Consider the following 14,058-nt stretch of genomic DNA (forward strand, 5'->3'; position numbering starts at 1 on the left):
TGACACAATAATTAAATTAATTTCAAAAAAGCATGTTATAGATGTATAATATGACTGTGTTCTTAGACTATGACAGATATATGAAGATTTGATGACAGTTTTGGAGGTTTATTTGGACGAATTCTAATTTGATGGGCAAGGTCATGTTGCCAGTTTTCCCTCTGGATATTTCAGAGAATGTATTAATATTATTCTTTTTCATTTTTATTTATTATGTTTATTTCATGTCCCACCTACAGCCCCCTCCGTTATCACCTTTCAATTCCATTGTGTCTCTCTCTGAGTGTATTAAATTTTTTAGAGAGATTAGTTTGTTTTTTGACTTTACATCCAAAGAGTGATCCTTCCTTCCTCTACTCTCAGTCCACCCTCACCCTTTTCCTCCCCTCTCACAAAAATAGAGCCTTAGTCTTCCTGTATCACCCCATTGCAGCACATCAAGTCACATCAGGACTGAGCATATTCTCATCTACTAAGGCCATTCAAGGCACACTTGACAGGGGGAGATTTTCTAAAAGCGGGCAGTAGAGTTCCTTTTAGAAACAGTCCCCTCAACTTACCACTCAACCCACATGGACCCAACCACCCTTAGTACAGATAAGTTCAAGAAGCCTAGGTCTAGAACATGCATGCTCCTTAGCTGATGTCTCATTTTCTTAACCCCCCCCCAGGTCTGGGTTACTTTTCTCTGTTGGTCTTCTTGTGGCTTTCTATCCCTTTCGGGTTCTTCCATGTTTCCCCCAGTACTTCCATAAGACGCCCAGAGATCCTCCCCATGCTTAGTTGCAAGTTCCAGCATCTCTCTCCATTGGCTATTGGGTGGAGCCTCTGAGGTAACAGGCATAATTAGGCTCTTTTCTACAAGCTCAGCAATGCAACATTTACAGTTTCATTGGCTGGCTCTCTAGTGTAGTGTGGGTCTCAGGTTGGCCCAATTATTGGTTGGACATTCCCTCAATCTTTGTTCCATCATTATCCCTAAACTTATTGCAGTCAGGGTAATTTTTGGATAGTGGGTTTTGTTGTCCAGTTGTTGTTCCCTCTCTCCACTAGTCCTGACTGGCTAAGAGGTGGTCACTTCATACTTAATTTTCCATGTCTCTCTTCTCCTGCCCCTCCATTAGGATTCTCAGCTAGAGTCACGCCCAGTCACACCCAGGTCCTCTCATGAAACTTCCCTGTCAAATGACTCCAAGGAGAAGCCCCCTCAGTTACCCTTCTTGTTCTCATGCCTCTCACGTCCTACTACAATTCTCCCCACATCTGCTACCCACATTTGTTTCCCTCCCCATTCTAACTTCTGCACAGTTCCCACTATTCATCTACTTCTGCTGTCTGTTCTCTTTTTTTTTTTTATTCTGAGTGATATTCTGCCAACCTCCCATGGACCCTTCTTACTTAGCTTCTTTGGGTGTGTGGATTGTAGAATGTGTATGCTGTACTATAGGTCTAATATCTGCTTATAAGCAATGTGTTTCTTTCTGTGTCTGGGTTACCTCTCTCAGGATGATCTTTTCTAGTTTGATCCATTTGCCTGCAATTTCCATGATTTATTTTTAATAACTGAGGTGTATTCCATTGTGTAAATGTATTAGTAGTTCTTTATCCATTCTTCACTTTCTGGATGTTATGAATAAAACAGCTATGAACATAGTAGAACAAATGTCCTTGTTCTATAATGAAACATCTTTGGGATATATTCCCTGGAGTGGTATAGATGGGTATTGAGGTAGAAATATGCCCAATTTTCTGAGAATGCACTAGTTTGATTACCAGAGAAGTAGTACAAGTTTGCACTCCCATCAGACCTGGAGGAAAGTTCCCTTTTCTCTACATCCTCACCAGAATGTGTTGTCACTTGAGTTTTTTTATCTTAGCAACTTTATTGGTGTACGATGGAATCTTAGAGTCATTTTGATTTCCATTTGTCTAATGGCTAAGGACTTTGATCTTTTCTTTAAGTGTTTCTCAGCCATTTCACTTTTCTCTCTTATGACTTCTCAGTTTAGCTCTGAACCCCATTTTTAAATTGGTTTTTTTTATTTGTTGGTGTTTAATTTCTTAAGTTCTTTGTATATTTTGGATATTACTTTTCTGTCTGATGTAGGGTTGGTGTAGATATTTTCCCAATCTGTTGACTGCTGTTTTGTTCTATTGATAGTGTCCTTTGACTTACAGAAGCTTTTCAGTTTGAGATGCCATTTATTGTTGATCTCAGAGCCTGTGCTGATGTTGTTCTCCTGTGTTAATTAGTTCCAGAATTTTCTCCACCTTGTCTTCTATATGATTTAGAGTCTCTGGGTTTATGTGACGGTCTTTGATTCCCTTGGACTTCAGTTTCTGCAGGGTCATACAAAGGGTCTATTTTCATTTTTCTATGTGCAGACATCTACCACAATTTGTTTAAGATGCTGTCTTTTTTCCATTGTATAATTTTGGCTTCTTTGTTGAAAGTAAAGTTCCAATAGGGGTGTGGGTTTATTTCTGTGTCATTATTCCAATTTTATAGGATTGTACTGTTATCAAGGGTATTTTATTTTTCCACTTAAATTTAATGTTTGCTCTTTCAAGGTCTGTAAAGAACTGTGTTGGAATGTTGTTGGGAAATGGATTGAATCTATAGACTCCATTTTTAAGAATGCTGCTTTAGAGAAAGGGAATAAAGGGAGCATTTGGGAGGGGAGAAGGAGGACGGATGCAAAGTGAATAAACTGTAATTAATAAAATATTTAAAAAAGAATGCTGTTTTTCTATGTTAATCCTATATATCCATGAGTTTGGGAGATCTTTCCATCTTTTGATATTTTCTTCAGTTTCTTTCTTTAAAGACTTCAAATTCTAGTCATAGAGGTCTTTCACTTCATCTTGTTTGTGGCTACTGTTCAGGGTGTTGTTTTCCAAATTTTATTCTCAGCCCATTTTTTATTTGTATACAGAAGGAATAATGAAAATTTGAGTTGTGCTCCCAGCCACTTTGTGGAAAGTGTATTTCAACTGTAGGAATTCCCTGGTAGGATTTCTTGGGTCACCTAGGTATACTAAGAAATCATCTACAAATAGTGATACTTTGAATTCTTCCTTTCCAATTTGTATCTCCTTTATAACCTTCAGTTGTCTTATTGTTTTGGCTAGGACTTAAGGAGTATATTGAAGAGATATGGAGATATGTACCTCATATGAGTGGAATTTCTTTAAGTTTCTCTCCAAATAATTTGATGTTGGCCCTCAGTTCGCTTTTTACTACCTTTATTATGTTAAGTGTGTGCCTGAATCCTTGTATGCTTGATTTCTCCAAGTCTTTTAACATGAAGGGTTGTTGAATTTTGTCAAAGCCTTTTTTTTTCATCTAATGAGATGATCATGTGATCTTGGTCTTTCAGTCAGTTTATATGGTGGATTACGGATGGATTTTCATATACTGAACTATCCCTGTATTTCTGAGATTAAGCCAATTTTTTCATCATGTATATCTTTGATGTGTTCTTGCATATGTTTTACGAGTATTTTATTGAATATATTTGTGTTACAGACAGCTATTAGCTGTCATATGTGTGCTGGGAATTTAACCCATGTCCTCTGGAAGAACAGACAGTGTTCTTAACTACTGAGCCATACCTCCATCCCCATGTTGCTTATTTATGATCAACATTTACATTGCTAATATTTTCATCTCTCCTTTTGTAATTGTTCAAACATACATTTCATTTTTAAGAAGATCATATTAATATTACAGTTTAAAATGAGGTACTTCAGGTTTCTAGACATGTATGCAGAACTGGAGTGAATGTGTAACTCTTTATAAAAAGTTGAGAAAGATCTTTAAGGTTTTTTATCTTGTTTGTTTGATTAATTTTTGCATATTGTTCAGGATCTTATTATGTACCCCTGAGTGTCCTGGAATTTATTGCAAAGAGCCATCTACCATCCACCTCTGTGAAATACACCAGCCTCTGTTTTCTGAGTAATTTTGGAATTAAAGTCATCAGATAATACACCCAGCCTGCCCATTCTTATAAGAGTCAGGAATCATTTATACTATTTTTCTCATGTGGGCTCTGTACTGTTTTTCTCTTTACTCTCTCTCTCTCTCTTTATCTGTTAATTGACATTTCTCTTGTAAGCCTATATCCTACTAAAAGGATGCAGAAATTAGAGAGGTGAACCTCACTGTTGAGTTTACTCCGAAAAAGAGTTGGTGATCACATTACAACTTGTGTTTCAGAAACTAAGTAGAAGAGCCACCAGAATACATTGAAAATATTGTAAAAGAAGGATACATTTCCAGTATTCTAAGTATCATACTTTCTGTTGTACATGTGTGTGGATATTTTAGACTGCATTGACCTACAATGATGTGCATGTGAACTTCACTCAAGAAGAGTGGGCTTTGCTGGATCCTTCCCAAAGGAATCTCTACAAAGATGTGATGCTAGAGACCTACAGGAACCTCACTGCAATAGGTAGGGCAATGAATTTTCTTTACTTCTTAAAATATGGGGAAACACTATTCATTATTGATGTGCTTCTGTAATTTCTCTTGAGGATGAGGAAGAATTAGATGAATCGATCTTTGATTGACAAATAGATCACGACTTAAACTTTGTATTATTTCCAATAATAAAGCATACATTTTCTGTTACTGTATTTTAGGCTACAATTGGGAAAGTCATAATATAGAAGAGCACTGTCAAAATTCTAGAAGACATACAAGGTAATTTTCATTGTAAGCTGATATGAATATGGTTCTGAAAAAAATTTTAATATGTTCTGGAAGTTTGAAAGAGAAGGGACAGTGTAAATGATCAGTTTTAAGTGTATTTATTGATGATGACTAACTTGTTACTAAACTATGTACGTCCACGTTAGGTATCTGATGTGTGTTTGCAAGGCACTCCTCTAAGAAAGAATGCAAGGAATAATACTCACACAAGATCAATGATTAAATTGTTTACTCATTAGCGCTGAGGTAAAACTGCAATTTGTTTAGTATCCTACAACTCAGATATTGCCAAATGTATTCACAGTAAATAGGTGATGAAAGTATATCCAAAAGATTATACTAATCAACTCATCCATAGTAAAATGGGGTTACTCATATACTTGTAGTAATGTTGCTAAGTTTTGTGAGAAGGGCAGTTTTTTTAGAGTCAGGAATGTTGTTGTGGAAAAACCATAATCCCTATATCACATGTCTGTGATGAACAAAAATCAAATGTGTGAATGCATCATGGAATCATGTCATTTATTATTATTCTTTTAATAATTATATCATATATCACAATGAGTACAAGTCATTTTAATATGTGTATATTGAAAGAAACAATGTACCAACCAGAACAACTAAAAGGTATAGTAGTCCCCATTTTGAGTAGATGTTTAAAAATTGATACCTATTATGCTTTATATGGGCTATTTAGAGCTTCCTGCAGTACAAATAATGATGCAGAGGCTTTTTAATATTTTAAAGCTTAGGCAATTTACTGGGCAGATTCTGAACCTTTTTTTCCCTAACACAAACCTAGCACAGTGTCCAAATGCATGGCCAGCTCTACTTCTTTGTTCATGGTCATGTCCATCTGTTAACCTCACTGTCATGCTGGTGAATGGTGTGTCATTTGCTTTCTTCTTCCCAGCAACACTTTCTCACTCAGAAGTTCTGTCCTGCATTTTGCGCCCTGCTATCACTTGTTAGCTCGTTATTATTTCCAATAGATAAGTAAGGAAGGGCAAAGGTTTACAAAATATATGACAGGTGATCAGCCATAGAACTAACAACACTATGATTTCATCAGTACTTAGCTGATTGCTGGCTCAGCAAAACAACCAGTAGAGGAGAACACTGTGAATGTAAAAATAATGATGAAAACTCAAAATGTAATTATTCTTTACTTTTAATTCAAACTGCAAAATTAAGTCATGTGGCAAAAAAGGTCCATTAGTGTAATGAATGTGGAAAAGCTGTCATATGTGCCAATTAACTTTGCAGGTATGAAAACAATCAATGTGCAGATAAACTCCCTGAAGATACTCAATATGAAGTCTTTGCACATCACAGTAGTCCCCACACATGTAAAAGTATGCATACTGGTGCGGATCACTATGAATGTAGCCTATATAGTAATGCCTTTGCAAATAAAAGTCATATCCTAAGACATAAAAGGATACATATAGGAGAGAAACCTCATGAATGTAACCGATGTGGTAAAGCCTATGCATCTAACAGTGATCTCCTAAGACATAAAGGAACTCACACTGGAGAAAAACCTTATGAATGTAATCAATGTGGTAAAGCCTTTGTACGTAACAGACATCTAATACATAAAAGAACTCACACTGGAGAGAAACCTTATGAATGTATCCAATGTGGTAAAGCCTTTGCATATAACAGTAGACTTTTAGTACATAAACGAACTCACACTGGAGAAAAACCTTATGAATGTAATCAATGTGGGAAAGCCTTTGCATGGAACAGTGATCTCCAAAAACATAAAAGAACTCACACTGGAGAGAAACCTTATGAATGTAACCAATGTGGTAAAGCCTTTGCTGATAACAGTAGTCTCCAAAGACATAAAAGAACTCACACTGGAGAGAAACCTTATGAATGTAACCAATGTGGTAAAGCCTTTGCATCTAACAGTAATCTACGAGTACATAAAAGAATTCACACCGGAGAGAAACCTTATGAATGTAACCAATGTGGTAAAGCCTTTGTACGTAACAGTCATCTCCTAGTACATAAAAGAACTCACACTGGAGAAAAACCTCATGAATGTAACCGATGTCGTAAAGCCTATGCATCTAACAGCGATCTCCTAAGACATAAAGGAACTCACACTGGAGAAAAACCTTATGAATGTAATCAATGTGGTAAAGACTTTTCATGGAACAGTGATCTCCAAAAACATAAAAGAACTCACACTGGAGAGAAACCTTATGAATGTAACCAATGTGCTAAAGCCTTTGCAGATAACAGTAGTCTCCAAAGACATAAAAGAACTCACACTGGAGAGAAACCTTATGAATGTAACCAATGTGGTAAAGCCTTTGCATCTAACAGTAATCTACGAGTACATAAAATAATTCACACTGGAAAGAAACCTTATGAATGTAACCAATGTGGTAAAGCCTTTGCACAGAACAGTAATCTCCTAGTACATAAAAGAACACACACTGGAGAAAAACGTCATGAATGTAACCGATGTGGTAAAGCCTATGCATCTAACAGTGATCTCCTAAGACATAAAGGAACTCACACTGGAGAAAAACCTTATGAATGTAATCAATGTGGTAAAGACTTTGCATATAACAGTAAGCTTTTAGTACATAAACGAACTCACACTGGAGAAAAACCTTATGAATGTAATCAATGTGGGAAAGCCTTTGCATGGAACAGTGATCTCCAAAAACATAAAAGAATTCACACCGGAGAGAAACCTTATGAATGTAACCAATGTGGTAAAGCCTTTGCACAGAACAGTAATCTCCTAGTACATAAAAGAACTCACACTGGAGAAAAACCTCATGAATGTAACCAATGTGGTAAAACCTTTTCACAGAACAGTCAATTCCTAATACATAAAAGAACGCACACTGGAGAGAAACCTTATGAATGTAACCAATGTGGTAAAACCTTCATAGATAACAGTGTTCTCCGAAGACATAAAAATCCATGTTCCAGAAATCCTTATGAATATAACTAATGTCATGAAGTCTTTTCATGTAAGACTTATCTTGAACAAGAACACTTATTGAAGTGAAACCCTATGAATATGACCAATGTGTGAAAAAGTTTGCATGCCATAATAATCTCCATGTACATATAAGAAGCACACGGGATAGAAACTTTTTGAATGAAATCAATGTGATAAAGCATTTTGATGTAATAGTAATCTCCTATGACATAAAGAACACATACTAGAGAGAAACCTTATGAATGTAACTAAGGTGGTGAAGCCATTGCGTGTAACAGTAGTCTCCTAATACAAAAAAGAACTAACACTGGAGAGAACTCTTATGGATGTAGTCAATGTGTGAAAGCCTTTGTATGTAACAGTCATCTCCTAATACATAAAGGAGCTCACACTTGAGAGAAACCTTATTAATGTAACCTATGTGGTAAAGCCTTTTCACATAAATGTCATCTAATGAAAACGTGCTGTTCACAATCATCTTCAACATCATGAAAGGATTCATACTGGAACGAAAGACTATGAGTGTATTTACATGGTGAAGCTACTCCACATTTGTATAATCTTTGTCATCATGAAAGAATTCATACAGAGAGAAAATTTATGAATGTGTTAAAATGGGAGACCTTTACACATATCTATATTCTACATCCTCATAAAAGTTTCAAAATGGAGAGGAAAATCTGAGAATATAATCAATATGGTAAGGCTTTTGTGTTCTTCTGTTCACTGAATCCAATACAACTCAAACAGGTCAATACAGATAAAAAAATATTGTCATCCAGTTTGATGAAGGACACATAATGTTGAACTGTGATGCCTACCCATCCAATGAGCCAGAAAGTTACAGAGGTTCTGAGCTTGAAAATCATAAACATCTTTAGCGTTTTACAACTGAATTATTTCCATCAGTCATGGTTTAGGCATATGGGATTTGTTTATGTCTTTGAGGAAGTCACCTGATGCAAAATGTAGGTTTAACAGTCAAAACATTCATATCCATTTGTTCTTTTGTGGTTAGAAAAAGTTATTATGTTTTAGGATAGAGAATCTGTGGTTTGGGTCAGTCATTTTAGTTAGGGGACCAAAAATCATGGTATGGAACAGTCATGTTTTGGGCAACAAAAGTTAAGGAATTAAAGTCGGTCAGCTATTGGGAAGTCTACAGGTTTCTTAGGGACTATGAACTTAAACTTATTTTCACCTTATAAATCAATGAAGGCTGGTAACTAAAAGGAAATACTTAGGACAAATTGCTTTTTCATGTTCCCACATACAATTTGCTTTTACATGTAGTACATATCAAAGTCATGTTCAAGTATACAAATGGTCAGATAGTAGAGAGAAACCTTACACATGCCTTCATGTGATAAAGCCTTTTCTTAATACAGTTATCCCCAAATACATAAAAGAACACACACTGCAGTGAAACCCTCTCAATAAGCAATGTGGTACATCCTTTTCATAGGGTTTTCTTTGAAATCATTAGAAAAAGACATGCTGCAGAGAAACCCCCTGAATGTAGTCAGTATGGTAAGGTTTTCTGCTTCATGCTACCATTATATAAGAGTAAAAGCCTTACTGTGTGGGCTACATCTTAAAGCCTTTGCATATCGCAGTAGTCTTTGAGAACCTAAAAGAACTCATTCGGATGAACATCTATTAGAATAAAAATTTTGTTAAGATCTTTGACCCACCAGGTTGCATTCAATTACACTAGATTATTTTCGAGAAAAATTTTAACAAGTGTCAACAGTGTATGCATGCATTTATGACATCCATCCTTATTTTGTTTCCAATTGAAATCTCATGGACCAAAGGCATATGGATTGAAACAATAAGATAATATGTTTTTATTTCACAATTCACTTCAATTACATGAAATAAATCATCCAGTTGTAACATTTATGTGTGCGTATTAGTGCATTTTCTGTGACCAAACACAATGTCTAAGGCAACTTCCAAATGTGTTGACTTTGCCTTATGATATGGTAGAGGATATGTGATCACTTTAAATTGGGCAACAAGTGTCATACATGGCAGCTAAAGTAGGAAGCTTGGAGCTCACAACCTCCACCTACAGCATGAAGCAGAGAGTGGGAACTACAGAAGGTATGCAGCTGAAAACTATCAAGCCCACCCCAAATAACATACTTTCTCCAGCAGGGATACATTTCTTAAACATTCCCAAATGATACCACCAACTGAGAAGGATTCATTTCTCTGACTTCAAACCTACGTGTTTGATTTCTGTTACATGAAAGAATTCATGATGAAGAAAACATTTGTAGATAAGCCTGTAGTTGCCGCAACACCTGAGTTCAGTAATGAATGCTTATATAAGTAAAACATTCATGAGTAAACATATATTCAAGAATTTGTTTTAATTTCCCTTATGTGATATGTTATGGTGTATACGTGCTAGTGAGAGTGCAACTTATTGCTATTATGTACAACATCTCATATGTAAGTTCTTAACATGGAACACAAAGAATCTCATACTGGCCCTTATTTAGCCTGAAAATATATTTACGTATCTGCTAGTGTGTGAATCTGTATATACAGCAGTACAACTATAGAAACATTAGAAAAATCTGTAGCAGTGATATGGACTACTCAGGGATTGATCTCAAATCATCAGGCTAAACTAAATTTACCCACTGAGACAATTCTCTGACATTCACTTGCAGGTTTGGGAAAGTCTTAAGAACAAGTCTTTATTCCTAAGAAATAATGTGTCTTTGTCTATACATGTGCCTGTCCATTCTAGTTTCCATGTAGACTAGACACACTAATTTTTCTCATACCAGGAATTATAGAAAGTTGTAAAAAAGCTGATGTAGGTCCTGGGAATGAATTTGTCTTAACTGCAAAGCCATGTATATAGTACTGTAAATATCTTAAATCTTAGTATATCATCTTGATGTCAGGAAGTAGAAAATAATTCATAGAAGAGAGCAATCTTATTTATGCAAAAGCGTTTATTACTTTGGACATAATAAATGTATTTATTTCCAAGAAAATAATTATTTACCATGTTCACTTCATTGTAATGGAGGAGATCACCAATTGTGGTTGTGGTCTAAATTTTGAAACATTGGAGTAGGTATTGAATTTGCTATGTGTATAGCAAATCCATTCACAGAAGTTTTATTAGGTTCTGATATTCATTCTGTGGTGGCTGTTCATGTTCTAATGCATTTCCACTTGGTTATAGGAATTTTACTGCTGCAATGCATAGAATGGAATCCCCATCCTCTATGTGGTCCATTGCTTATTTATATCAGGCAGTGTGAGATCATAGTTTTCAAGGAAGTGTCTATGAGAACTTGTAATTTTTTTAAATGTTTTCACAAGTTCATTTAAGATGTTGGTTTTTAAGCCTTGCTTGAATATAAATAATTAATTGATGCTTAATAGTATGTGTGTACATATGTATGTATATATTGTTTGAAGTTTCATGCTTCTGCATGTTTCCCATATTTACTATATGGTACTTCATCTTGAAGTTTTGCCTTCTTAGAGATTTATCTAGAAGTGATAGTTAATGTAACAGCAACAAGATTTATTTCAAAAGGGCATCTTGTGTGTGTAATGGACTATTCATTCTTAGGCTATGACAGCTATATGAAGAATGTGTGATACTCTATGGGATCTCTTTTGGTCATGGTTATATATTTTTCAAGTTTATGTTGTCTCTTGCATACCACAAGCACTCCCCACTAAGCTCATTGAGACTCATAAAACGTACTTGAAAAATTACATCAGTACAATATTGTCTTCTATTCTGATTATGAATATATTGTCATCTGAGGATGGAAGAAAATGAAATTATTTGAATAATAAATGCTACTTGCAAATGAAAATTATACACTCCTGTTTTGTTTTGGAATGTTAGTTATTTCTTAGGAGTAAAGACTTGTTCTTAAGACTTTCTCAAAACTGCAAGTGAATGTCAGAGAATTGTCTCAGTGGGTAAATTTAGTTTAGCCTGATGATTTGAGATCAATCCCTGAGCAGTCCATATCACTGCTACAGATTTTTCTAATGTTTCTATAGTTGTCTTGCTGTATATGCAGATTCACACACTAGCAGATACGTAAATATATTTTCAGGCTAAATAAATGCAAGTATGGTCACTGGCCAAAAGATTCTTTGTGTTCCATGTCAAGAACTTACATATAAGATGTACATAATAGCAATAAGTTGTACTCTCACTAGCACGTATACACCATAACATATGTATGTGCACACAAACACACTCCAGCATTTTTTAATTTTTTTATTTCATTTTTATTGATTACAGTTTATTCACTTTGTATCCATGCTATAGACCCCTTCTTCTCCCCTCCAAATCTCCCTCTTCTCTTATGCTTCTCCCCCAGTCCACTGATAGAGGAGGTACTTCTCTCCTTCCATCTGAACCTAGTCTATCAGGCTTCATGGGGACTGTCATTGTCTTCCTCTGTGGACTGGTAAGGCTGTTCCCCCTGCAGGCAGAGGTGATCAAAGAGCCAGGCACTGAGTTCATGTCAGAGACAGTCCTTGTTCCCATTACTAGGGTACCCTCTTGGACACTAAGCTGCAATGGGTTATATCTGTCGGGTACTACATTATCTCCATTTGTGGTCCTTATTTGGATTATGAGTCTCCAAAAATCTCTGTGCCCAGATTTTTTCATTCTATTTCTCTCCTTGTGGAGCTCCTGTCCCCTCCAGGTCTTTCTATCTTCCCCCTTGTTTCATTAGATTACCTGTACTCTGCCCAAAGGTTGGTTATGAGTCTCAGCATATGTTTTGATACTCTGCTGTATAGAGTCTTTCAGAGGCCCTATGTGGTAGGTTCCTGTCCAGTTCCCTGTTTTCTACATCTTCTGATATACATCCCCTTTGCCTTTCTGAATGAAGATTGAGCATCTTACCCAGGGTCCTCCTTGATTTGCTTCTTTAGCTGTGCAGATTTTAGGATGATTATTCTATATTATATGCCTAATATCCAGTTAAAAATGATGAAATTAACAAAGGAATGCAGCCACTAATAGATGACTGAAATTTTTTGTAGAATTTGAAGTCTTATTACTGTTCATTAAAAGGAAAATGGTTCCTTTGTACATCTTATTTTATCCTTTAATTCCTTGATTCAAGTATAGACCACTTAAAAATCATAGGTTGGCTCATAAGTGCATGTCTGTCATCCTAAACCTAGGTTTCAATGGCAGGGTGATCTCTCGGAGACTGAGGCCAGACTGTTACACAGAGTGTGTTCTGTGTTTGTTTGTTTTTCATATACAATTTTCTTGTGTTGCTTTGGCTGTTCTGGACTCACTTTGTAGACCCAGCCATCCTCATAATCACATAAATCTGTCTGCCTCTTCCTGGTTGAATGCTGGGATTACAAGTGTGTGCCACCATGCCCAGCTCCACAGACAGTTCTAAAACAGCCATGGTTATGTAGAAATGTCATGTATCAAAATGATTTCAAAATGTAAACTATATTTCAAGTTATAGATGTTTTTTTTCCCTGAGGTATAGTGTACACAGGGATGCTAGAAATTTGCTGAATTTGTGTTCTCTGTCATTTGTGTAAGTGAGAAATATAGCATTGAATTATCCCCTCATTGATCAGACATCATGATTACCAGATGGCATTGCCTCCTGAGCAATCTAGTTTCATGGCCTCATTTACTTCATTTTCAGTTAAGAACTTGTGGTCATAATCTCAGGGGAATTTCTATCCATTTTAAAAATTTTACACATATTTCCACCTGGCTTTGAGCAAAGAGTGCCTTTTGAGCTCAGATTTTACATTTTGATCACATTCAGAATAGGACTTAATTTAGCATGGTTCTGAATAGAGAACCCATATTTGAACATATCCATATGCCCTAAGTTAAATTCCAGTGCTTGCTATGTTGAAGAAAATCATTGCTTTGGAAAGGACTCTTATGTTCTTCTTGCCAGGAAAATATCTTTCTCAGGTCTTGTGTCTTGGCTGGTGTAACAAAACACCAACAACACAGGCTCTAAGCAACAATCAATAAATGGGACCCCACGAAGCTGAAAAGCTTCTGTAAAGCAAAGGACACTGTCTACAGAATGGGAAAGAATATAAAGTTCACTAACCTTATATCTGACAAAAAGGCTAATATCTAGAATATATCAAGAAGTTAAACAGCAACAAATCAAGTAATCCAATAAAAAAGGGACACAGAGCTAAACAGAGAATTCTCAATAGACGAATGACAGAGAAACACTTAAAAAAATGCTCAATGCCCTTAGTCATCAGGGAAATGCAAATGAAAACAATCATGAGATTTCACCTTACAGCCATCAGAATAGCTAAGATCTAAAGCTCAAATAACAATACA

At 35.9% G+C, this 14,058-nt stretch overlaps 1 protein-coding gene across 1 annotated transcript; it reads left to right on the forward strand.

Moving 5' to 3' along the window:
- Positions 1-6,128: 6,128 nt before the first annotated feature.
- On the forward strand, positions 6,129-7,505 carry LOC132651002 (zinc finger protein 431-like; the record flags this gene model as incomplete). Its single annotated transcript, XM_060376330.1, has 2 exons — positions 6,129-7,074; positions 7,243-7,505. Coding segments are annotated over 2 exons (1,209 nt in total), but the record flags the coding sequence as incomplete, so codon positions are not given.
- Between the last annotated feature and the right edge of the window lie 6,553 nt (positions 7,506-14,058).

Source organism: Meriones unguiculatus, assembly GCF_030254825.1.
Source record: "Meriones unguiculatus strain TT.TT164.6M chromosome 13 unlocalized genomic scaffold, Bangor_MerUng_6.1 Chr13_unordered_Scaffold_37, whole genome shotgun sequence".
NCBI classification, from domain to species: Eukaryota; Metazoa; Chordata; class Mammalia; order Rodentia; family Muridae; genus Meriones; species Meriones unguiculatus.